Source organism: Mobula hypostoma, chromosome 4 (assembly GCF_963921235.1).
Source record: "Mobula hypostoma chromosome 4, sMobHyp1.1, whole genome shotgun sequence".
Lineage (NCBI taxonomy): Eukaryota > Metazoa > Chordata > Chondrichthyes > Myliobatiformes > Myliobatidae > Mobula > Mobula hypostoma.
In genome coordinates this window covers 95857470-95881824 of record NC_086100.1, presented here as the reverse complement: position 1 = coordinate 95881824, position 24355 = coordinate 95857470, and the positions used below count along the sequence as shown (strand labels likewise).

The window sequence follows — 24355 nt, the reverse complement described above, 5'->3', positions numbered from 1 at the left end:
CAGCTGGGAGACCCGAAATCTTGAGTCCACGGACCGGACTGTGAACCGGAATGCGGACCTCACAGATTGGACCATGACAATTCTGCATTCTGTTCTCTTTTTACTACCTCACTCTAGTTATGCATGGCATTATTTGTCAAACAAAGAAAAGCTTTTCACTGTATCTTTGTATGTGACAACAATAAATCAATTACCAATAGGAGTGAAAGTTGAATCTGATTGAAAAATTAACAGACATACATAGAAAAATCCATTCTTCTTCCCTGTTTTGACAGGAGAAAATTCTTGAGAGTGAGGGCTGCAGCTCTGAAGATTCAGAGTCACTGGAGAGGACACCAGTGTTGCAGGAAGTACAAATTGGTAAGTGTTTGGCTTTCTGAATCAATCGGAACTTGGGCCTGGTGGGGTTTTCTTAACCCACAGAACCAAGAGCAGTAGCTCGTCTGTTGAAGTTCGTACTGAGGTTTTCAGGGAAGTTCGGACAAGTTGCCTTCTAGGGCTACAGGGAAGAACAATACTATGCCACTGGAGGCAGATGATCAGGTGAACGTTCTGGCATGTTTTAAGGGAAAATTGGCTGAATGTTGCAAGCAGAGAAAACTGGGTAGTGGGAATTAGTCTGGGAGTGGTGCATAAGTGTGGGAGCTAGGATTAATTTTATACTTTGGGAAAAGACAGTGAGATTGGTTTAGGGTTGAGATATAAGAGACAGCAGATGATGGAGGGACTCTGCAGCTCGATCAGGGAGAAAAGGAATTGTGAACATTTTGGATCGAGACCCTGAATCAGTGGAGAGCATAGATTTATTTATTTATTGAGATACATCGTGGAATAGGCCCTTTGAGCCCTTCAAGGGATGCTGCCCAGCTACCCCTAGTTTAACCCTAGCCTAATCATGGGACAATTTACAATGACCAATTAACCTACCAACTGGTATGTCTTAGACTTTGGGAGAAACTGGAACAACCATGTGGTCATGGGGAGAACATACAGACAGCAGCAGGAATTGAACCCGGGTCGCCTGTACTGTAGAGCGTTGTGCTAACCACTCTGCCACTGTGCCCCAGTGGGATGGCCAGTATAGGGAGGAGATGGGAAGTGGTGAGACGGAGTCTGAGGTTATTGCTGGACGGAGGAGAGGTGAAGGATGACAGGCAGATGCTGCCAGGGGAGTAGGGATGGAGTTGGGGATCAAGTTAATGAAAACGCTGATGGAGCCCAGGGAAAGTGAGGGTAGGGACTGCAGCTGGAGGGAGATAAGCAGGAACTCAAAGGGCTGTGAGTGCTGGACTCTGATAGATGAGCCGAGAATGGGAAGCATTAGGGGAGAAGTGGAATCAGAACTAGATGCTGGAGGATCTGGGGAGAGTGGTTGGGTGATAGGTCGGGAGTGGGTGGATGCAAGTGGGAGGAAGCGGTGGACAACAGAGGTGATAGAAGGCTGGAAGGGATGTAGGAAAGGGGACAGAAATGAGGGAGAGACATTGGACCTCACCCTGGCAGTGGAGGTGTGTGAGGGGTTGCCTGGAGTTGACATGGGATGACAATGGGACTTTGAAGTCAATTGGGATTAGAAGTATTTAAAGAGGAGGTAGGAATATTTTCAGATGATCAGGGAATTGAAGACAATGGGGAAGTGACACAGAAGAAGAGATCAGCCCTGATGCTGTTGAATGGTGGTGCAGGCTTGAGAGGCCGAGTGGTCTACTGATGCTCTATTTATTGTGTTCTAGAGTCAGTGGGATGAGAGTGGGGCTTTGGCGTTAGTTTAACACTGGGCTGTGGGAGTGAGTGGGACTGTGGGTTTTATTGGGACTTTGGTGTTAGTTTAATACCGGGCTGTGGGGAGAGAAGGGGACAGTTTAAGGTTAGCACTGGGCTGTGGGGGTGAGTGGGACTGTGGGTTTTGTTGGGCAGTGATGTGTTGATGTGGAAAAATGGGCAGATTATGTTGGTGCTGATACAGGACAGTGGGGAGTGTGAAGTGTCAAGTGATCAGGTTGAGTTTGGAAAGGGGCTATAGAGAGGGTATTGGGGGGGGGTGGGGAGTGATGCTTGCTTTATGTAGGACCTTGAGGAGAGTGTGAGGTTCTTTCAGACACAATATTACTGTCGTGCATAACGATCCTCGGGCACTGCCATTTACCTGTGGTGTTTCTGGTTTTCTGTCCCAGATGAGACAAGGATTTGAAAGATTACAGGCTCTCTATCACTCACGGAGAGTGGCCAAGCAGTACCAAGACACCCGCCAGCTGGTGAGCCTGTTCCAGGCACGGTGCCACGGTTACCTGGCACGACTGAACCACCGCAAGCGGCTGGAAGCTCTGATCATCATCCAGGCCTACACGAGGGGGATGTTGGTTCGGAGAAACCATTCGAGAAAGAGGAAAGAAGTGAGCGATGGAGGTGGAGGTGCTGGGGGCAGGGAGGAAGCACATTTACCACCTCAAACTACTCTATTGCCAATGACACACAGCTGTAGTGTAGGAAACATGCCACTCTGACATCCAGAAACAACACCCAACTACAATCAGGTTGAGTCAGGGATAATTATTTGTCCAGAAAGGGACAATGATGGGGCTGGGGGTGGGGGGGATGGGGAAATTTTGGCATTAGCTGACCGTGGAACACTCACTCAGCAATGTGCAGCAGTGTCAGCTACTGGAGTAAAGCATGTGCGGAAACACTAGTTATAACCCTGAACCCTGTGAAAACGGGCTGGGATTGTGTGTGTGTGTGTGTGTGTGTGTGGAGAGGTTCAGGCAGGGGTTGTGGGAAATGAGTCTGGATGCCTTTTGCACCACGCTGCATTGGGGTTGGGTGTGGATAAGGTTAACCTCCGATGTTAAAGAAGTTAGATGTTAAAAGCACTCACTCAATTTCACTCAAATTCACTTCTACAAGTCTTCATCCTTTAACCTCTGCAGGTCATTCACGGTGTTGGGATGGGGATGCTCGGCGGTGCAGGCAAACGACAGCGCGTGAAGTTAGTTGGTGTTGCAGTGGGAGATGAAGAGATGGACACAAAATCATCGGTATGATTGACTCAACATCTGGCCCTGCAAGCACTTCAGGAAATAACAGACTTCTGAAAGTACCTGGTGTCTGTTGGTCGGTGAAAGAGCCTTGCTGACCGCAGAAGGGATCTTGGATCTACAACAGATCAACACCCAACTCCTCCCAGTCCAGCTCAGTATATGCAAAAACCACTGAGTTCTCACAGCTCACATTTCCAGAATTAAACCTCGAACTCAAGTCTCAAATTAGGATACAAGCAGAAAGTGTTGGAAATATTTTGGGTTAGGCAGCATCTGTGGAGAGAAAAAAAGAGTTAATGTTTCAGGTTGATGATCCTCCATCATAACTGGAAAATGGTTAGAAACCAAACTTGTTGCAGAGGAAGGGGAGGTGTGCAGAGAACACAGGGAGTGGCTGTGGCACCATGGAGAACAGGGGAGACTGAATGACACAAATGATGGTGCTGTTGCCTGGGAGATTGGGGAGGGAGGCTTACTACCAGCAGCTGCGTAGGGAGTAAGCAGAGGGAGGTGAATCAGAGGAGAGAGAGGTAAAGCAGAAGTTGTTTCCCTGTCATTGAGTCCAGGTGACTGAAAAAATTGAGAAGTTAATTTTATTAATTGTGAGGGGTCTTGGTCATAAGGGGTAGGCCATTTGAGACTGAGATGAGGAGAAATGTTTTCACTCGGGAGGATGGGGGTGAATCTTTGGAATTTTGTACTGTGGAGTCTCATTGGGAACGGGATGAGTAGGGGAAGAAAGTATTGAGGTAGATTCTATTGGGACGGGACAGGATCAAAGAGCTGAAGGGTCTTCTGTTGCTCCTGTTTCCTATATTTTAGTCCACTGTTCTATGATAAAAACCAAATCCAGCCTGCTCCCTGGTTTTGGTGGAAACGCACCTACATTTCACCACTGGGAACCATTGGGAAGGTCCACTCCATGGGTCAGACTTCCAGAAGGCAGGCGCTGCTAGAGATGAGAGGCTTGGTCTGTGACGTTCACCTTAACGGCTGCAGTATCAACTCCCTGAGCACAGAGATCAGAGGAGTTACAGGCCCAGCTGGCCAAACTGGATGGAGAGACTTAGGGAATTGATTTTAGTTCTTCATTTGAATTAAAAATAAAGTTTTAATTTAGAGTCATTGAGTTATATGGGGCTGAACAGGTCCTTTACCAAACTCATCCATACTAACCAAATTATCTACTTGCACATCTCCCCTTCCTCTGCAACAAGTTTGGCTATCGGCGTTTGACTCGTATCTCTCTAAAACTTTCCTTTCGATATGCCTGTCCAAATACCTCTATCATATTGTAATTGTACCCACCTCCACCACTTCCTCTGGCAGCTTGTTTCATATACCCAGCACACTCTGCGTGAAGAAGTCACTCCTCAGATCCCCTTTAAAAATTTCCTCTCTCACCTTAATGCTACACCCTCTGGTTTTAGACTTCTGTACCTTAGGAAAGTGTGACCATCCACCTGATCTACGTCCCTCATGATGTTATAAACCTCATACCTCAGCCTCCTACACTCCAGAAAGTCCCAGCCTATCTAGTTTGTCCTTATAGCTTAAGCTCTCCAGGACTGGTAGCATCTCTGTGAATAGTTTCTGCACTGGTTTCCAGCTTAATGACATTTTTCCCATACCCAGGAGATCAGAATTGCACACAACACCCAAGTATGATCGCATCAATGTATCGTCCAGCTGGTGTACATAATGTATTACAAACACATTTATAAAAATGAATTTACATTTTTAAAATAGTATATTTAAATACTGAAAGCTGAGTCAGTTATTTTTTAATGATTCATCAAAAATCGCAATTTTTTAGAAGGTAAGGTTGGAAAAGACCGAAGTTGCCATCTGAGGTCTAGAGGCTGCTTGTAAACTCCTCCAAATCATGTGGCCCACAGAAGATGGTCCCCAGATGCTGGATTCCCAGCAGGGACCATATCAGAGAGAAAGAGTCTTCTGAGAAACAAACTCCCTTTGGATTCCTTTCTAGTTTCCTGACCGATGAAAGTGTACCTCATCCACCTGACCCGTGGCTCTCTCTACAGGCGAGGATGTCCAAGCAGGACATGGCGAATGAGAAGAGGCAGAGAGAAAGGTTCTTGAGGGAACAGCAGGAGGAAGAGAAGGCTGAGACCCTCAGAGACCTAGAGATGGTGGACGACATCTTCAGCTTCCTGCCAACTGTGCTGGCATGCCCAGACAAAGGAGGTCCTCTAGGATTTGAGGTAATAGTTCCATTTCAGGAATTAAGTACCGGAATTTCCCAGATAAGATCTTCACTGATTGTTCAATGAGATGAGGAAGTGGAAATTTTTTTTTTGGATCCCGGCTTGATTTCACTATTCAGGGATAGGTAGTCTCTGCCCCTGGAATCCTGGATTATATAAATGGTTCAGATAATTCAATTTAATATCAGAGAAAGTACACAGTATACTATTTGGAAATTCTTGCACTTCACAGAGATGTCCATGAAACTAATAACCTCGAAGCGAGAATAATAGTGACATCAGAACCCCAAAGTGCCCCTCCCCCTTCCACACACAAGCAGCAGCCCTTCTCCCCCCAACTCGCACCAGTAAAACTACACCCCACCGCCATGCAAGTCCCCAAAGAGTCCTTCACTAGCGAGGGAGAGAGAGATTGCTCCTGTGACAACGAGAGCAGGAGACCAGCAGCTCGCTGTTCCGAAGTTACAATCTTCCATGTTGCTTCTCCAAGCCCCTGTCTCAGGGACCAACAGGCTCTCACTCACCATCAAAAGAGAGAGAGAGAGGGATCGCTCGATACAGGGGTCTTCTTCCGACAGCAGAGCATACCACCTGCTGTCTCAATGTTTCAGCCTTCCACGACATTTCAGCCAGGATTTCTGGCCTGGAGGTTCTTTTGTGCATCTGCAAAATAAATGTTGCTGTGCAGTTAAGTATCAGTGTAACCCAGACCATTCCCTCAGGTTTGTCCTTCCTGCTGTGGCTGAAGTTGTCCTGCATGTGGAACTGAAGTGAGGGCTTCCATTTCACCCAACACTAGACTGCCGTAACACTGCACCCATTTCTGATTGTTGACAGGAAACTAGTCTGAGTTTTCGGTGGGAATATCATTTGTTACAGGACCTTTCACCTCACTGGTGAAACATCCAAGGCTTAACTCCAACAGCATTTTATGCCTTCCATGTTTTGAGAAATAACTGCTCCCGTTCACCCATAAAATAGAGAAAATCTGCAGATGCTGGAAATCTGAGCAACACGCACCAAATGCTGGAGGAACTCAGCAGGCCAGGCAGAATCTAGGGAAAAGAGTACAGTACTCTTTTCCTAGGTGCTGCCTGGCCTGCTGAGTTCCTCCAGCATGTTGTGTGTGTTGTACCCATAAAATAACCCAGTTTTACCAGCCCAATTTCTCCTGTAACTCTGCTATTTAAGTAACCACTACTAAAGCTGACATCAATGCAGTCCTTGAGATTGGTGACTTCCACTGAACTCAAACATAACCAGGTCTGTGTGTCAGGAACTCAGGACCAGCAGCTGCTTCCAAGCTCAGCTGATCAGCTGTCTGTTAATTCTTATAGTTAAAAGTTCATTACTTAATTATACAGTAATTGCCTCTAACACTGGGGTATCTACAGGCCGTTACATGATTACAATAGATTATTTGATTGATTGATCTTTGCTACTTCTCGCAGTTTGCTACTTTTGCATGAGGGAGGTGCCCAGTCTCCACATGCAGGAAGAGAAGATCTCTTCTACTTTCGAAGCCCGGAGCATGCAGCATGGCCTTGGGGAGATCCCACTCTGTAACGCTGACACCTATTCACAGGTGATCAAGTTGGGTTGCCACATTTCGTTACTTTTGGTCTTTTTCAGGACCTGGTGGTGAATCAGCAGAAATTGGAGGAGTTCGATTTAGATGATACCTCTCTGTCCTCTGATTCTGGTGAGGAGGACGATCTGGACCAATACACCTTCGCAAAATACGCTGCCACTTACTTCCAGGGGTCTTCTACTCCCACTCATATCCGACGGCCTCTCCGACATCCTCTGCTCTTCCATGACAACCAAGTCGACATCCTGGTAGGTGAATTTTGCCCATCCTGGGAGAAACATTGGGAGCCACTGACACAACTCACTGGCTTCCCAATGATCCATCCAACTTTATGTTGCTTTAATTGAAGAAACAATCAAGGAGACAAGAGAAACAGGTCATTTGATTTAGAACATAGAACATAGAATAGTACAGCACAGTACAGGCCTTTTGGCCCACAATGTTATGCTGACCCTTAAACCCTGCCTCCCACATAACCCCCGACCTTAAATACCTCCATATACCTATCTAGTAGTCTCTTAAATTTCACCTGTGTATCTGCCTCCACCACTGACTCAGGCAGTGCATTCCACGCACCAACCACTCTCTGAGTAAAAAACCTTCCTCTAGTATCCCCCTTGAACTTCCCACCCCTTATCTTAAAGCCACGTCCTCTTGTATTGAGCAGTGGTGCCCTGGGGAAGAGGCTCTGGCTGTCCACTCTATCTATTCCTTTTAATATCTTGTACACCTCTATCGTGTCTCCTCTCATTCTCCTTCTCTCCAAAGAGTAAAGCTCCCTTAATCTCTGATCATAATGCATACTCTCTAAACCAGGCAGCATCCTGGTAAATCTCCTCTGTACCCTTTCCAATGCTTCCACATCCTTCCTATAATGAGATGACCAGAAATAGACACAGTATTCCAAGTGTGGCCTAACCAGAGTTTTATAGAGCTGCATCATTACCTCGCGACTCTTAAACTCTATCCTTCGACTTATGAAAGCTAACACCCCATAAACTTTCTTAACTACCCTATCTACCTGTGAGGCAACTTTCAGAAATCTGTGGACATGTACCCCCAGATCCCTCTGCTCCTCCACACTACCAAGTATCCTGCCATTTACTTTGTACTCTGCCTTGGAGTTTGTCCTTCCAAAGTGTACCACCTCACACTTCTCTGGGTTGAACTCCATCTGCCACTTCTCAGCCCACTTCTGCATCTTATCAATGTCTCATTGCACTCTTCGACAATCCTCTACACTATCCACAACACCACCAACCTTTGTGTCGTCTGCAAACTTTCCAACCCACCCTTTTACCCCCACATCCAGGTTCTTAATAAAAATCACGAAAAGTAGAGGTCCCAGAACCAATCCTTGTGGGACACCACTAGTCACAACCCTCCAATCCGAATGTACTCCCTCCACCATGACCCTCTGCTTTCTGCAGGCAAGCCAGTTCTGAATCCACCTGGCCAACCTTCCCTGGGTCCCATGCCTTCTGACTTTCTGAATAAGCCTACCATGTGGAACCTTGTCAAATGCCTTACTAAAATTCATGTAGATCACATCCACTACACTACCCTCATCTCTATGCCTGGTCACCTCCTCAAAGAACTCTATCAGGCTTGTTAGACACAATCTGCCCTTTACAAAGCCGTGCTGACTGTCCCTGATCAGACCATGATTCTCTAAATGCCCATAGATCCTATCTCTAAGAATCTTTTCCAACAGCTTTCCCACCACAGACGTAAGGCTGTCTAGTCTATAATTACCCAGACTATCCCTATTACCTTTTTTGAACAAGGGGACAACATTCGCCTCCCTCCAATCCTCCGGTACCATTCCCGTGGACAACGAGGACATAAAGATCCCAGCCAGAGGCTCAGCAATCTCTTCCCTCGCCTTGTGGAGAAGCCTGGGGAATATTCCGTCAGGGTCCAGGGACTTATCCGTCCTAATGTATTTTAACAAATCCAACACCTCCTCTCCCTTAATTTCAACATGCTCCAGAACATCAACCTCACTCATATTGTCCTCACCATCATCAAGTTCCTTCTCATTATTTAATCTATTTATCAATTCTACATTTATCCCGTCTTAATTTCACCACATTCTCATTAGCTCCTGCTGGATTCCACACTCATCAGTACACTAGGGGCAATTTACAGTGAGTTGTTTATCTACTGATCTGCATGTCTTTGGAATGTGGGAGGAAAGTGAAGCACTTCAAAAACAACCCACACATTCACAGGGAGAGCATGCAAACTCCAGGCAGACAGTGCCTGAGGTCAGGATTGAACCTGTGGAGCAGAACACAGTGCCACCCTAGAAGCGTGTATATTGACTTGGGAAGGTTGGAAATTTCTGTCTGCGTCTCTGAAAGGGCTATAGGTAAGGACACTAAAGAGCTCAGGTTCTACTTTGGAAGGTGGTGTCATGATGTCACTCCTAATTTACTCACCGGCTGGGTCCAGAGGCTTTGAACTGGCTGTATATGTCACGTAACTAATGTGTGGAATCTGCTTCTATAGGCTTCCCTGGCCGTATGGAATATTATCCTGAGGTTCATGGGTGATCTCCCAGAGCCCAAGACATTTGCAAAGGCCTCAGAAAAGACAAAGGACTCCATCATGACACAGATATATGACTCCCTTGGTAGAAAGTCCAAGGTTTACAAAACTACAAACCAGACCACAGACGAGGTAAGGACTGTCCCCTAACTGTGTTCTGTTGCTGGTGAAATGGAAGTGTATGGACCCAGATGTGTGCATTATGCACAGAAGCACACTGGTGAGATGGCACCCTGCTGTCCTACTAAAGAACCCTTCAGTAGATCCTAGCCACAGGGTCAAAGATTCAGGAATGGGGATCTGAATTGTCAGTCTTCCTCTGGGATCAGTGGTGATCACCTTCATCATTTGATTCCTCCCGCACAGTAATCTACTGGACATCGGACGTTTCCTGATTCATGATCACCTCACAACTGTCTTCTTGGGTTACTACCAGGTGCTACAGCCTCTCTGTATACGTCAGCCTATTCATTCTCTCTTCTCCCCACTCCTGTCAGGCAGAAGATCGAAAAGCTTAAGGCATGTACCAGTGGATTCGAGGACAACTTCTATCTTGTTATCAGACCTTTCATATGTTGGACGTTAGTGATCTCCTACTCTACCTTGTTGTGGCCCTTCCACTATATTTGTCCATTTTCTCTATATTCTGCATTCCATTTTTTCTTGATCTTTTTACTACTTTGGTGTACCTATGTGTGACGTGTTCTGTGTGGATAGCATGTAAACAAAGTCTTTTCACTGTATCAAGGATCTGTGTCAATAATAAACTAACGCCAATACCTATCTTCATCTTCTCCTGAAATCCACTGTTCTCCCTAACACCAATCACTTTCTTCCCATCCCTGAACTCAAACATCCTTCAGACTCTCTCCCATGATGGGGCCCTTTCTCCTTTGCCCAGCTCTACTCCACCGCCTTCTCTGCGGTGGTGGGGTGAGTGAGGAGGTCCTGTTCTACCAGGCACTATGTTGAGGGTGGTATGTACAGTGGTAGATTCTATAGGCAGTCCTTCGTACCAGACCCCAAAAGGATTCAGTTGGCCTTTGATTAGCAATGCATCAGGACCCCCTGTATAAAAATGATTTATTCCCTATTAGTTGCTTTATATTCCTGTATATCAGTGATGACATATACCACACTGAGGTAAAGTTTTGTAACCATTACCAGCAGGGCATTGCATTTAATAATCTGAATGTTAACAACCTATTTGATTATAAGCCTTCCCGTGTTACAATCCAGTAACAAACTGTGCTCTGGCACCTCTGCCTGCTGTCAGGCTTGGAGACGAGTGTGCCTCCCTCATTCAGGAGAAGAGAAGGCTGGTGGTTTCACTAATCCCTGTCCAGACAACCTTTCATCTCTGAATGCAGACCTACTCTCTCGCTTTAGCAACGGCTGAGACCTCATTCATGTTATGTCTCATGCTGGTGGAATTGTGGAGTTGTCATCAGGGGCCAAGGGAACCCAGGAGGCAAAGCAAGGGGTCTCAATCCACAGCATGGGACTGATGGAGACATACAGATCCTGACCATCTGCTTCCACTCTCAGTCCTGAGGCAGGGCTTTCAATCTGAAACCTTGCTAATTCCTCTTCCCCCAAGGTAGTGTTCAACCCTCCGAGTTCCTGCAGCAGATCATTTATAGCATAAGGGTTCCGAGTGTTGTCCTAGTTGCAGAGGCCAAACTAATTAATTACGAGGGGTTAGGACAGAGTAGATACTAAGATGTTTCCATGTCTCAAATGGGCATAATTATAAGGTTAGGGGTGGGCATTTAACAACAAGGTGGGTAGGAACTTTGCTTACAGAAGGTGCTGATTCACTGGACTTCTCTGCCCAAAAAAGTTGTGCAGTCTGGATCATTGGAGGTACAGAGATAATGGATGATTCTTTCAAAGGTCAGGGAATTGAGGGCTGTGAGAACCCGGCACAGAAGGAGTTGAGCTCTGGTGGAGATCAGCCACAATCATAGTGTGTGGCGGGGCAGGCTTGAGGCTTTATCCTGCTCCTGCTTCTTTATGTTTTCATCTGGAATATAAAACAACTGAGAAACATCATTACTGGTTCTAATAACACTGCCTAGTCTGGACTCTGCTTTGCATCCTGGCTGGAGGGAGGGGGATGCAACCAGCCACCCAGATGAAAGGTTTTTATTTTGATCTCTTCAATGAAGAATGATAAGTGGTAGCATTTGACCCTATTTCTGAGCTAGCAGATTGTGGAGAATGTCTCACACTCTCAGAATGGACTGAAGGGAAGGATAATGTCACAGAGTCGTACAGCATGAAACAGACCTTCAGCCCTCCGAGACGTGCCAAACATCAACCATCCGTATACATTAATCCTATACTGATTCCATTATTCTCCCCACAGTCTCATCAACAACCCAGACTCTGCCACCTACACACCATCAGCTTTATGGAGCTGGAAATCTTGGCTAATGATCGCCCTTGTAAGAAATGTTCTTCTGGTTTATGCTGCAGGGTTATGCTGGAGAGGGAATGCTGTTGGATGAGAATCCTGTCTCGGACAGACCAATGTCAAACCTGGAAAAGCTTCACTTCATTATTGGTAATGCCATTGCCAGACCCAGCATCAGGTATGTGCTGACAATTCCTGCCTCAGGTTCTTCTCCTTCCAGTCCTCCTTCTTTCCAGAGCTATTTGCAGAATGAAATTAAATGATTTCAGACATATTTTCTAGTGAACTGCCATGAGTGGGTGCGTGTCAAAGGCTGACACAGTGAGAATCTGGGTTAGGAAGAGGGAAGCTTAATTTCTGCACTTTCCATTTTCAGTGGGGTAGCCATGGGGATTGGACCAGGAACAATCTCATTGCCAGAGTCTTGGGCAGCTCGAATGGAATGAGACTCCCATAAAGAACCTGGAAGGTGGTGGAAACATGACTACAAGGTGGTGGGGGAGGGGGTACTCATTGTCCCTACCCCTCCTGAATTACCATAGATTAAGGTGTCAGCTTGGCAACGCTACTCAAACCCAGGTCTGACAGTGGGAAGAACCATCCGAATCCAAACAGGTTCATCAGTTTGTCCTTCCTTACAGTAAGTCAGGATGAATTTCCAGTGCAGGTTGTCTATCACATTTACTTCTACACTGGTCCTGTTGGCTAACAATGCTCAGTACATACTGTATCTCCACTGTGGTTTATAAACTGATCTCAACATAGAACAGTATGGCACATGACAGGGCCTTTCACCCACCATAGTGCCAATCTAACTAACCCTATCTGCCTGAAACGGAGGAGGACATTGTCTGGATGCTGTTAGTTTGCAGGAGTCAGCCACAGGAAGGTTTGTGTCTGTAAGGCAGTTCCTTATATCAGCCTCCCTGTGAGTGTGTCTCCAACAATTTCTTTTCACTAACGTTCACACCGTCTGCGATACCAGCATGGTGACAAATTTTCCCCAGGCCCACATTTAGAAGCTATTGTTATGTAGAAAATGCAACAGGAAATTAGTTGATTCCCACAAAGATTATTTTAGATTTTTTTTAGATTATGAGAACACCCAGTCCTCTTTTATTGTCATTTAGAAATGCATGCATGCATTAAGAAATGATACAATGTTTCTCCGGAGTGATATCACAGAAAACAAGACAGACCAAAGACTAACACTGACAACACCACATAATTATAACATATAGTTACAGCAGTGCAAAGCAATACCGTAATTTCATAAAGAACAGACTATAGGCACAGTAAAAAAAAAAGTACTCAAAGTCCTGAGTTGATTGACTCCCAAATCCCCGAAAGCAGGCTGCAAAAGGGAGAAATTCCCCACCATAAACCTCCAGGCACCATCAACTTGCCAATACCTTGGAAGCAGCCGACCCTGAGTCCATCCGCCCACAAACTCCGAGCTTCCGAGCAGCCTCTCCAATACAGCCTCCCGAGCACCATCCTCTGCTGAGCGCCTTCGACCTCTCCCCAGCCGTTGAAACACACAAAGCCAAGGATTTTGGGGCCTTTAGCTCCGGAGATTCCGGTTACCACACAGTAGCAGTGGTAGCAAAGCAGTCATTTCAGAAGTTTTCCAGATGTTCCGCTTTGCTCTCACATCTGTCTCCATCAAATCAGGATTGTGATGGAGAAAGATGACAAGGATCTGACCTGGTTTAGTCGTGTTGATGCAGGGATACATGGCCCTAGGCTGAGTGAGAACTTCTGTAATTTTGCTGTATCAGACCTTCATGTGTGTATCAGGGTGCATCACTGACTTCAGTTTAACAGCTCCTCTAACTTGCAGCATCTGTTCTGTGCTGGGCTGCAGTTGTTGTCTGCTGATCTCTGGAACAGGACTCGTGTGTGGCTGACCAGCCGGCACTCAGCTCTAATGACAAAGTTGATGTTATTTGCTCTGTTAGCAGAGTGCATTTTCCAGCCCGTACCTCCTCAGTCCCTCTGTGCACTCTGAGCACCTCCCCTCTATCTGCACAGTGGAAATCCAACCAGTTCATTCAGTTAGACCAGCTGCCAGGAAGCTCCAATACAGGGCTTTAAATGAGAACAAACTTGCTGGAAACTCTCAGTGAGTTAAGCTGCAGCAGGGCAGAAAGAAAGAAAGAAAGAATTAATGTTACCTTTCATCAAAACTATAGAAATTGTTGCAGCATTAATAGTTTTACCCCCAGCTCTGGTCTGTTTTACTCCTCAACATCAGTGACTTTTAATCCTGCAGACTCTACAGGTGATCAGTATGTTGGTCATTCACTCAGAGTTTGGTTTCTTCGGTGTGGAGGAGGCCACAGTACATTAGAGTAGGTTAGCTGATGAGCAAGCGGGAAGAGAAGAAGTGAAATGGCATGGGAAATTTTCCTGGCTGCAGGAGACAGAAGAGTAAACTGATGGAAATGGTCCTTTCGGAATGCTGAGATGGAGGGAAGGGGGCGGGTTTGCCTTCTGTGGCCTTGCATCAGCTTTCCATAAGCCATATAGAACATTATGTCCTCATGAAGATCAAGCAGGTAGGATGATGACTGCTGTTGATAATAGAGAGATACAGCTTGAAATCAGGCCCTTCAGCCCCCTGCACAGACCATCAACCTTACTCATTTCCATTAATTCTACATTCTACATTTTATTCTCCCCATCAATTGCCCCAAGATTCTACCACTGACCTACATACTTGGACCAATTACCTACCAAGCAGAACGTTTTTGGGATGTGGGATAAAACCAAAGCACCCTGAGGAGGTCCTCCATTGTTTTCTTCCACACAATTTTCATGTTTGCTCCAAACTGCAATGTTTAAAATCTATTTTTGAAGTGGGAATGATGGGTATGACATTATTTGGATTCTCTATCATCCTGTTTGCTAATGGTTGATAAGAGTTGACCAACTCTCTCCTGATGAGCAACACTTCATCTCCTTTGGCACACCTTCACCACTGCTCAGCAATCTTTCTGATTGTTTTAAGGGCATTCAAAACTCTGGGGAAATCCCCATCTCCAACTTCTTGGCGGAGCTGTAATCACAGTACAACGGTAGGCATGTTAGTGACTGTCTTCTTTTGGGAAAGGACTAAGGAAGTGTTCGCACTCTTGCTGTCAGCTGCTAAGGCCCTTTGTTTTAGACTGACTCTCCAAGTTCCAGTGCTGTCAAGTCCTCTGATCCGTTAGGGATCTCAAGTTGCAGAGCGTTTCAGGAGGTCTTCTGTCAGAACAATAATAGAATTTCAAGTCCGCAACATTTGCCCCATTTTCCTGTAGCTCTTAGGAGAGTTCAACTTTCCGTTCCAACAGCCCACAGATTGTTTTGTTCCTTTGTGTGGATTGCAGCTTCAATGTCCCTGTTGTTTCCACCTGGTGTAAGTGGTTCTTTAAGTTGCTCATCCAGAGAGACAGCTTTTCTGACTCTTTCCTTGCTTTTATTGCAGAGATGAGATTTACTGTCAGATCTGTAAGCAGCTGTCAGAGTGTTACAACAAGAATGTCTATGCCAGAGGCTGGATACTCATGTCCCTGTGTGTTGGCTGTTTTCCACCCTCAGAGGTCTTTATGAAGGTTAGTTTCACTGTGCTCCCCACACATCTACATGCAGATGTGCCTGCTGGTCCTCCTTTGCTGCCTGCACACCGGCGAACCTGTTCGTCCACTCAGGTTTGGTAAGGTATTGTTGAGCATTGATGTTCAGTGTTTCCTGAGGAACCCTTCCTGCAGCCCCGGGCAGGTCCTGGCCTGTTCATCCTGTGATGAAAGTGTGAGCAAAACTTGTAAACAGTAACTTAACAGTGTGTGGACCCACAGGTAAATACTCTAGGGTCAGGGTGGGTCAAGCTCTTTAACCCCACTGAAAGCTGATGACGCAATGTAATGTGTAGATACGATGGTGATTGATCTCAACTCCACATTCCTCCTATCACTGGCAACATTCCACCCTTATTTGTTGAAAAGGACACTGCTTTCACTGCTTTTTGAGGATGAATTTCTGTTTGCCAGTTCCATATCAGTCACTTTCCCAGCTCCTGAATCACACTTTCTTTAGCAGTCCACTTCATGCCCAATGCATTGTTGGATTAACTTGACCTTGCCTGTGAGTTAGACATTGTTAATGCTGGCATCATGTTAGGTCAGAAGTGCAGCACTCAGAGCTCCCTGGTAAAGAAAGGCAGCAGCCGGGCATCCGTCCAACTTGGATTTCAGTCAATGACTGAAGCTGCAGTGATCTTCAGCTTGATGCCAATTGACTCGTTTCCTTGCCTCTTCTTGCCAGACAAGCCAGGGATATCAGAAGCCCAGTGTTGAGGCCCTAATACAAACTGTAAGTTGAAGGTCAGTAAGTTGACCCTACCCCTGTTACAGCCAAGACCCTGGCCAGCCCTGGGCCAATTCCAAACACCAGGGCCAAATCTCCTCCTCTGCAGCCACTTTCCACAGCTGTGCATTCCTCTCACCTCGTCCTCGCAACCATCTCTTGGAAGATTGCCAGCAGAAAATCTTACCCGTCAGCCACACAACTTGAAAGCAGAAACACAAATAGCATTCAGTCTAACAGGCTGCTAGCCCATCTGCAATGCATTGCTGAAACTCTGATAATCTGACATCCCTGGTGCTGAGATTTTCCAGACTATTAGATGTCATTATTGTGTTACAGAATAATACAAGAAATCATTCAGTGAGATTAAAGCAAGTGGAAAAATATACAGGAAGTCCAGACCCTGGCTACAGCCTCAAGCCCACCCACATTTCTGACCCGTGATGCTCTGGATTCTAACTCCAGAACTTCAGTTCAGACCCCAGCCCCAGCCCCACTTCATATCTGAGGCTCACAGTCCAGACTAACGAGTGAACCAGGAGCCAAGCTATGGCAATTCTTCTCTATCTTTCTGGGTAACTCTGTTATTGTCATTTCGGCAATTCTTTAGCTCTATGATCTTTGCACCATTCTGCTTTGTAAGACCATAAGATATAGGAGCAGAATTAGGAAATTTAGCCCACTGAGTCTGCTCCACCATTTCATCATGGCTGATTCAATTTTCCTCTCAGCCCCAATATCCTGTCTTCTCCCCGTATCCCTTCGTGCCTTGACCAGTCAGGAATCTATCAACCTCTGCCTTAAATATACATAAAGACTTGGCCTCCACAGCTGCCTGTGGCAAAGAATTTTGCAGATTCACCACGTGCTGGCTTAAGAAATTCCTCATCATCTCCACTCTACAAGGACGCCCCTCTATTCTGACCCTCCCACCATAAAAAGCATCCTCTCCACATCCACTCTATCAAGGCCTTTCACTATTCAATAGGTTTCAATGAGATCACCACTCATTCTTCTGAATTCTAGTGAATACAGACCCAGAGCCATCAAACGCTTTTCGTATGACAAGCCATTCACTCCTGGAATCATTTTTGTGAACCTCCTTTGAACCTTCTCCAGTTTTAGCACATCCTTTCCAGGATAAGAGGCCCACACCTGCTCACAGTGCTCCAAGTGAGGCATCACCAGTACTTTCTAAAGTCTCAACATTACATCCTTGCTTTTATATTCTAGTCCTCTTGAAATGAGTGCTAACATTGCATTTGCCTTCCTTACCACAGACTCAATGTGCAAATTGACCTTTAGTGAAACCTGCACAAGGACTCCCAAGCCCTTTTGCCCCTCAGTTTTTTGTATTTTCTCTCCACCTAGAAAATAGTCTACCCTTTCACTTCTTCTCCGAAAGTGCATGACCATATACCTTCCGACACTGTATTCCATTTGCCATTTCTTTGCCCATTCTCCTATTCTGTCTAAGTCCTTCTGTAGCCTCTCTATTTCCTCAAAACTACCTGCCCCTCCACCTATCTTCATATTGCCTGCAAACTTTGTAAAAAAGCCATCTATTCCATCATCCAAATTATGAACATATAATGTCATATAATTTGATCTATTATATGTGTTGTCTTTGGCTTTTATGTCGGCTTTGATTCCTCTTATTAGCCACGGTTGAGTCATCTTGTCTTCAGAATACCTCTTCCTCTTTGGGATGTATATCTCCTGTGCCTTCTGAATTGCTTCCAGAAATTCCAGCCATTATTGCTCTGTTGGGTCACTGCCAGTGTCCTTTTCCAATCAACTCTGGCCAACTTCTCCCTCATATATCTGCAATTCACATTACTCCACTGTAATACTTACACATCTGACTTTAGCTTCTCCTTCTCAAATTTCAAGGTAAATTTGATCATATTATGATCACCCACCCCTGAAGGTTCTTTTACCTTAAGCTCTCCAATCAATTCTGGTTCATTGCACAACACCGAATCCAGAATAGCTGATCTTCTTGTGGGCTCAACCACGAGCTGCTCTAAAAAGTCATCCTGTAGGGACTCTAGAAATACCCCCTCCTGTAATCCAGCACCAACCTGATTTTCTCAAAAATCCCCCAAGACTATATTAACATTGCCCTTTTTGGCGTGCATTTTCTATCTCCCTTTGTAATTTGTAGACCACATCCTTACTACTGTTTGGGGGTCTGTATACAACTCCCATCAGGATATTTTTACCTTTGCAGTTCCTTAGCTCTATCCACAATGATTCAACACCTTCTGACCCAATGTCACCTCTTTATAATGATTTGATTTGATTTTTTACCAACAGAACAATTCTACTCTCTCTGACTTCTTGCCTGGCCTTTCAATATAGTATGTATCCTTGGAAATTAAGCTCCCAACTATAATCTTCTTTCAGCCATGATTCAGTGATGCCCTCAACATTATACCTGCCGATCTGCAACTGTGCTGCAGGTTCATTTACCTAATTCCGTATACTGCACGCATTCAGATACAACACCTTCAGTCCTTTTTGATTTTGTCTGTCTTTTACATTGGAAATCATCCTGTTGACTGCAATTTTTCCCAATCAACAGCCTCTCCTCTTACACATTACCTCTGTTTGTAAACCAGCTACCTCATCTTCAGCACTATCATCCGCCTTTCCTACAATGCTTCTTGCATTGAAATATACACAGCTCAGGACACTAGTTGCACCATGCTCAACCTTTTGATTCCTAACTTGTCTGAAATCTTACCAACATCTGCCTCCACAACCTTCTATTACCTGTTCTGGCACTCTGGTTACCATCCCCCTGCAACTCTAGTTAAACCCCACCATACAGCATTAACAAACTTTCCCATTAGGATATAAATCCCCCTCCAGTTCAGGTGCAAACTCTCCCAAGTGTACAGGTCCCACCTTCCCTGGAAGAGAGCCCAATAATCCAAAAATCTTATGCCCTCCCTCCTACACCAACTCCTTAACCACATATTAAACTTTTTAACCTTCTGTACACCTGGCATGGGCAGCAATCCTGAGACCGTAACCCTGGAGCTCCTGCCCATTAAGTTAACTCCTAACTCCCTGAACTCCCTATTCAGAGCCTTGTAATTTATGCTTGTCGTTGTATTTAATGTTACCATTACACTGGACTCTGCGAGCTTCATCTGAACAAGGAATTTTATTGCACTGGTGTATGTGACAATATAGTGCACTACTCTGACGGTCAGGGTGGTTGGGAGACAGAAATAGGTGGGTAATAGGCAGATAATATAGTGCACTACTCTGACGGTCAGAAATAGGTGGGTAATAGGCGGAAGCAGACGGGCAGATGGAGCCGTGAGGGAGAAGGTCAGGGTACAGGTTGGAGATGGCTTCTGCAGGGTGAAGAGCGGGGAGACAAAGGCTGCTTGTGGGAGCCATTGAAGGGCAGGTGGAACCGAACAGGGAGGGAGATGCTGTGGGAGAAGTATCTGGGTAGTTGGTGATGGACCCAGGAGTGAGAAGGGGGCAGAAATAGTGAAGAGAGGAGGTATAAGAAAGGGAGCAAAAGTGGGAGGATGGAGATAGGGGTGGGGCACAGGAGGTAAGAGTTACCAGAAATTGGAAAACTTAGTGTTTGTGGCATTTGTTTCCTCGAGCTCGTGTTGGGCTTCACCCTGAGGTTATGGGGTCGTTAGTCTGGGTCTCCTGGCTACACAGCCAGTAATGCTGCCCTCAATGGGTGTTTGACTTCACCTCTCGTGTGCTTGCCTTCCCCAGTATCTGCGTAACTTCCTTCGATCTGGACCAGTGGGGTATGCGCCATTCTGCGAGGAGCGGCTGGGGCGGACGGCAGTCAACGGAGCTCGGACAGAGCCACCGAGCTACCTGGAGCTGGAGGTGTGTGCACCGGAGTTGGGGGGGGGGGCGGTGGCTGTGGTGAGTGGGGAGGATGGCTGTTTTGGAGAGGTGAGTGTGGGAGGTGAGGGACAGATGTGGGAGGGGTTGGGGAGAAGGAGGTGAGAGAAGACTGTGTGGGGGGGGGTAGGGAGGAGAGGGGTAGGTGAGTGAAAGACAGACTGGTGATCACTCCCACAGTGACGGGAGTTGCTGTTTACAACAGAGTCTGAGATAAAGGTTTTGTGTTATCTGGGAGTGGCATGGTTCTCCCCCTCTCCCCCTCTCCCTCCCCCTCTCCCTCCCTCTCTCCCTCCCTCTCTCCCTCCCCCTCTCCCTCCCCCTCTCCCCCTCTCCCCCTCTCCCTCTCTCCCCTCTCCCCCTCTCCTTCCACTTCTACCCCTCTCCCCCTCTCCCCTCCCCCTCTCCCCTCCCCCTCTCCCTCTCTCCCTCTCCCTCTCTCCCTCTCTCCCCCTCTCCCTCTCTCCTTCTTTCCCTCTCCCTCTCTCCTCTTCCCCTCTCCCCTCCCCCTCCACTCTCCCTCCTCCTCTCCCCTCTCCCTCTCTCCCTCTCTCCCCCTCTCACTCTCTCCTTCTTTCACTCTCCCTCTCTCCTCTTCCCCTCTCCCCTCCCCCTCCACTCTCCCTCCTCCTCTCCCCTCTCCCTCTCCCCTCTCCCTCTCCCTCCCCCTCTCCCTGCTCCCCCTCTCCCTCCTCCCCTCCCCCTCCCCCTCCCCTCTCCCTCCTCCTCTCCCCTCTCTCCGCTCCCCCTCTCTCCCTCTCTCTCCCCTCTCCTCTCCTCCCCCCTCTCCCTCCCCTCTCTCCCTCCCTTCTCTCCCTCCCCCTCTCCCTCCCTCTCTCTCCTCTCCTCCCCTCTCTCCTCTCCTCCCCTCCCCTCTCCCCTCTCCTCTCCTCCCCCTCTATCCCCTCTCTCCTCTCCTCCTCTCCTCTCCCTCGCCCTCTCCTCCCCCTCTCCCTCTCTTCTCACCCTCTCTCCTCTTCTCCTCCCCCCTCCTCCCCTCCCCCTCTCCTCCCCTACCCCTCTCTCCTCCCCTCCCCCTCTCCACTCCTCCCCCTCTCTCCTCCCCTCCCCCCTCTCCTCCCCTCCCCCTCTCTCCTCCCCTCTCCTCCCCTCTCTCCTCCCCTCCCTCCTCTCCTCCCCCTCTCCTCCCCTCCCCCTCTCCTCTCCTCCCCTCTCTCCTCTCCTTCCCCTCTCCTCTCCTCCCCTCTCGCCTCTCCTCCCCCTCTCCTCTCATCCTCTCCTCCTCCCCTCTCTCCTCTCCTCTCCTCTCTCCTCTCCTCCCCTCTCTCCTCTCCTCCCCTCTCTCCTCTCCTCCCCTCTCTCCCTCTCCTCCCCCTCTCCTCTCCTCCCCTCTCTCCTCTCCTCCCCTCTCTCCTCTCCTCCCCCTCTCCTCTCCTCCCCCTCTCCTCTCCTCCCCTCTCTCCTCTCCTCCCCCTCTTTCCGCCCCTCCCCTCTCCACTCCTCCCCCTCTCTCCTCCCCTCCCCCTCTCTCCTCTCCTCCCCTCTCACCTCTCCTCCCCTCCTCTCCTCTCCCTCTTCCTTGCCCTCTCCTCCCCCTCTCTCCCTCTCTTCCCCCCTCTCCCTCTCTTCCCCCTCTCTCCCTCTCCTCCTCTCTCTCCTCTCCTCCCCTCTCCTCTCCTCCCCTCTCCTCTCCTCCCTCCCCCTCTCTCCTCTCCTCCCCCTCTCCTCCCTCCCCCTCTCTCCTCTCCTCCCCCTCTCCTCCCTCCCCCTCTCTCCTCTCCTCCCCCTCTCTCCCCTCTCTCCTCTCCTCCTCTCCTCTGCCTCGCCCTCTCCTCCCCCTCTCCCTCTCTTCTCACCCTCTCTCCTCTTCTCCTCCCTCCCCCTCTCTCCTCTCCTCCCCCCTCTCCTCCCTCCCCCTCTCTCCTCTCCTCCCCCTCTCTCCCCTCTCTCCTCTCCTCCTCTCCTCTGCTCGCCCTCTCCTCCCCCTCTCCCTCTCTTCTCACCCTCTCTCCTCTTCTCCTCCCTCCCTCCCCTCCCCCTCTCCTCCCCCCTCTCCTCCCCTCCCCCTCTCCTCCCCTCCCCTTCTCCTCTCCTCTCCTCTCCTCTCCCCCTCTCTCCTCTCCCCCTCTCTCCTCTCCTCCCCCTCTCTCCTCTCCTCCCCCTCCCTCCTCCCCTCCCCCTCTCCTCGCCTCCCCCTCTACTCTCCTCCCCCTCTCCTCTCCTCCCCCTCTCCTCTCCTCCCCTCTCCCCTCTCCTCCCCCTCTCCTCTCCTCCCCTCTCTCCTCTCCTCCCCCTCTCTCCCTCTCCTCCCCCTCTCTCCTCTCCTCTCCCTCTTCTCCCCTCTCTCCCTCTTTCCTCTCCTCCCCCTCTCCCCCTCTCTCCTCTCCTCCCCCTCTCTCCCTCTCTCCTCTCCTCCCCTCTCTCCCTCTCTCCTCTCCCCCTCTCTCCTCTCCTCCCCCTCTCTCCCTCTCTCCTCTCCTCCCCTCTCTCCTCTCCTCCCCTCTCTCCCTCTCTCCTCCCCCTCTCCCTCTCCCTCCCCTCTCTCCTCTCCTCCCCCTCTCCCCCTCTCTCCCCCTCTCCTCTCCTCCCCCTCTCCTCTCCTCCCCCTCTCTCCTCTCCTCTCCCTCTTCTCCCCTCTCTCCCTCTTTCCTCTCCTCCCCCTCTCCCCCTCTCCTCCCCCTCTCTCCCTCTCTCCTCTCCTCCCCCTCTCTCCCTCTCTCCTCTCCCTCCCCTCTCTCCTCTCCTCCCCCTCTCTCCTCTCCTCCCCTCTCTCCCTCTCTCCTCCCCCTCTCCCTCTCCCTCCCCTCTCTCCTCTCCTCCCCCTCTCCCCCTCTCTCCCCCTCTCCTCTCCTCCCCCTCTCCTCTCCTCCCCTCTCTCCTCTCCTCCCCCTCTCCCCCTCTCTCCTCTCCTCCCCCTCTCTCCCTCTCTCCTCTCCTCCCCTCTCTCCCTCTCTCCTCTCCTCCCCTCTCTCCCTCTCTCCCTCTCTCCTCCCCCTCTCTCCCTCACTCCCTCTCTCCTCTCCTCCCCCTCTCTCCCTCTCTCCCTCTCTCCTCCCCCTCTCTCCCTCTCTCCTCTCCTCCCCCTCTCTCCTCTCGTCCCCCTCTCTCCTCTCCTCTCCCTCTCTCCCTCTCTCCTCTCCTCCCCCTCTCTCCCTCTCTCCCTCTCTCCTCCCCCTCTCTCCCTCTCTCCCTCTCTCCTCCCCCTCTCTCCCTCTCTCCTCTCCTCCCCCTCTCTCCCTCTCTCCCTCTCTCCTCCCCCTCTCTCCCTCTCTCCTCTCCTCCCCCTCTCTCCCTCTCTCCCTCTCTCCTCCCCCTCTCTCCCTCTCTCCTCTCCTCCCCCTCTCCCCCTCTCTCCCTCTCTCCTCTCCTCCCCCTCTCTCCCTCTCTCCCTCTCTCCTCCCCCTCTCTCCCTCTCTCCTCTCCTCCCCCTCTCTCCCTCTCTCCCTCTCTCCTCCCCCTCTCTCCCTCTCTCCTCTCCTCCCCCTCTCCCCCTCTCTCCTCCCCCTCTCTCCCTCTCTCCTCTCCTCCCCTCTCTCCCTCTCTCCTCTCCTCCCCTCTCTCCCTCTCTCCCTCTCTCCTCCCCCTCTCTCCCTCTCTCCTCTCCTCCCCTCTCTCCCTCTCTCCCTCTCTCCTCCCCCTCTCTCCCTCTCTCCTCTCCTCCCCCTCTCTCCCTCTCTCCCTCTCTCCTCCCCCTCTCTCCCTCTCTCCTCTCCTCCCCCTCTCTCCCTCTCTCCCTCTCTCCTCCCCCTCTCTCCCTCTCTCCTCTCCTCCCCCTCTCTCCCTCTCTCCCTCTCTCCTCCCCCTCTCTCCCTCTCTCCTCTCCTCCCCCTCTCTCCCTCTCTCCCTCTCTCCTCCCCCTCTCTCCCTCTCTCCTCTCCTCCCCCTCTCTCCCTCTCTCCCTCTCTCCTCCCCCTCTCTCCCTCTCCCTCTCTCCTCCCCCTCTCTCCCTCACTCCCTCTCTCCTCTCCTCCCCCTCTCTCCCTCTCTCCCTCTCTCCTCCCCCTCTCTCCCTCTCTCCTCTCCTCCCCCTCTCTCCCTCTCTCCCTCTCCCTCCCCTCTCTCCTCTCCTCCCCCTCTCCCCCTCTCTCCCTCTCTCCTCCCCCTCTCTCCCTCTCTCCTCTCCTCCCCCTCTCTCCTCTCCTCCCCCTCTCTCCCTCTCTCCTCCCCCTCTCTCCCTCTCTCCTCTCCTCCCCCTCTCTCCCTCTCTCCTCTCCTCCCCCTCTCTCCCTCTCCTCCCCCTCTCTCCTCTCCTCCCCCTCTCTCCTCTCCTCCCCCTCTCTCCTCTCCTCCCCCTCTCCCCCTCTCTCCCTCTCTCCTCTCC

The 24355-nt window shown here is 49.4% G+C and overlaps 1 protein-coding gene across 3 annotated transcripts in view; it reads left to right on the top strand.

Annotated features, from left to right (window-relative positions):
- Nucleotides 1-24355, top strand: part of LOC134345477 (unconventional myosin-VIIa-like) — a 218210-nt gene that overhangs the window by 95350 nt on the left and 98505 nt on the right. For all 3 annotated transcript variants that reach the window (XM_063046193.1, XM_063046192.1, XM_063046195.1), the window contains exons 20-28: nucleotides 276-360; nucleotides 2175-2393; nucleotides 2928-3035; nucleotides 5084-5263; nucleotides 6899-7105; nucleotides 9372-9542; nucleotides 11892-12007; nucleotides 15302-15428; nucleotides 19936-20055. In XM_063046193.1, the coding sequence (XP_062902263.1) occupies nucleotides 276-360; nucleotides 2175-2393; nucleotides 2928-3035; nucleotides 5084-5263; nucleotides 6899-7105; nucleotides 9372-9542; nucleotides 11892-12007; nucleotides 15302-15428; nucleotides 19936-20055 (1333 nt within the window). The remainder of the gene's footprint in view (nucleotides 1-275; nucleotides 361-2174; nucleotides 2394-2927; nucleotides 3036-5083; nucleotides 5264-6898; nucleotides 7106-9371; nucleotides 9543-11891; nucleotides 12008-15301; nucleotides 15429-19935; nucleotides 20056-24355) is intronic.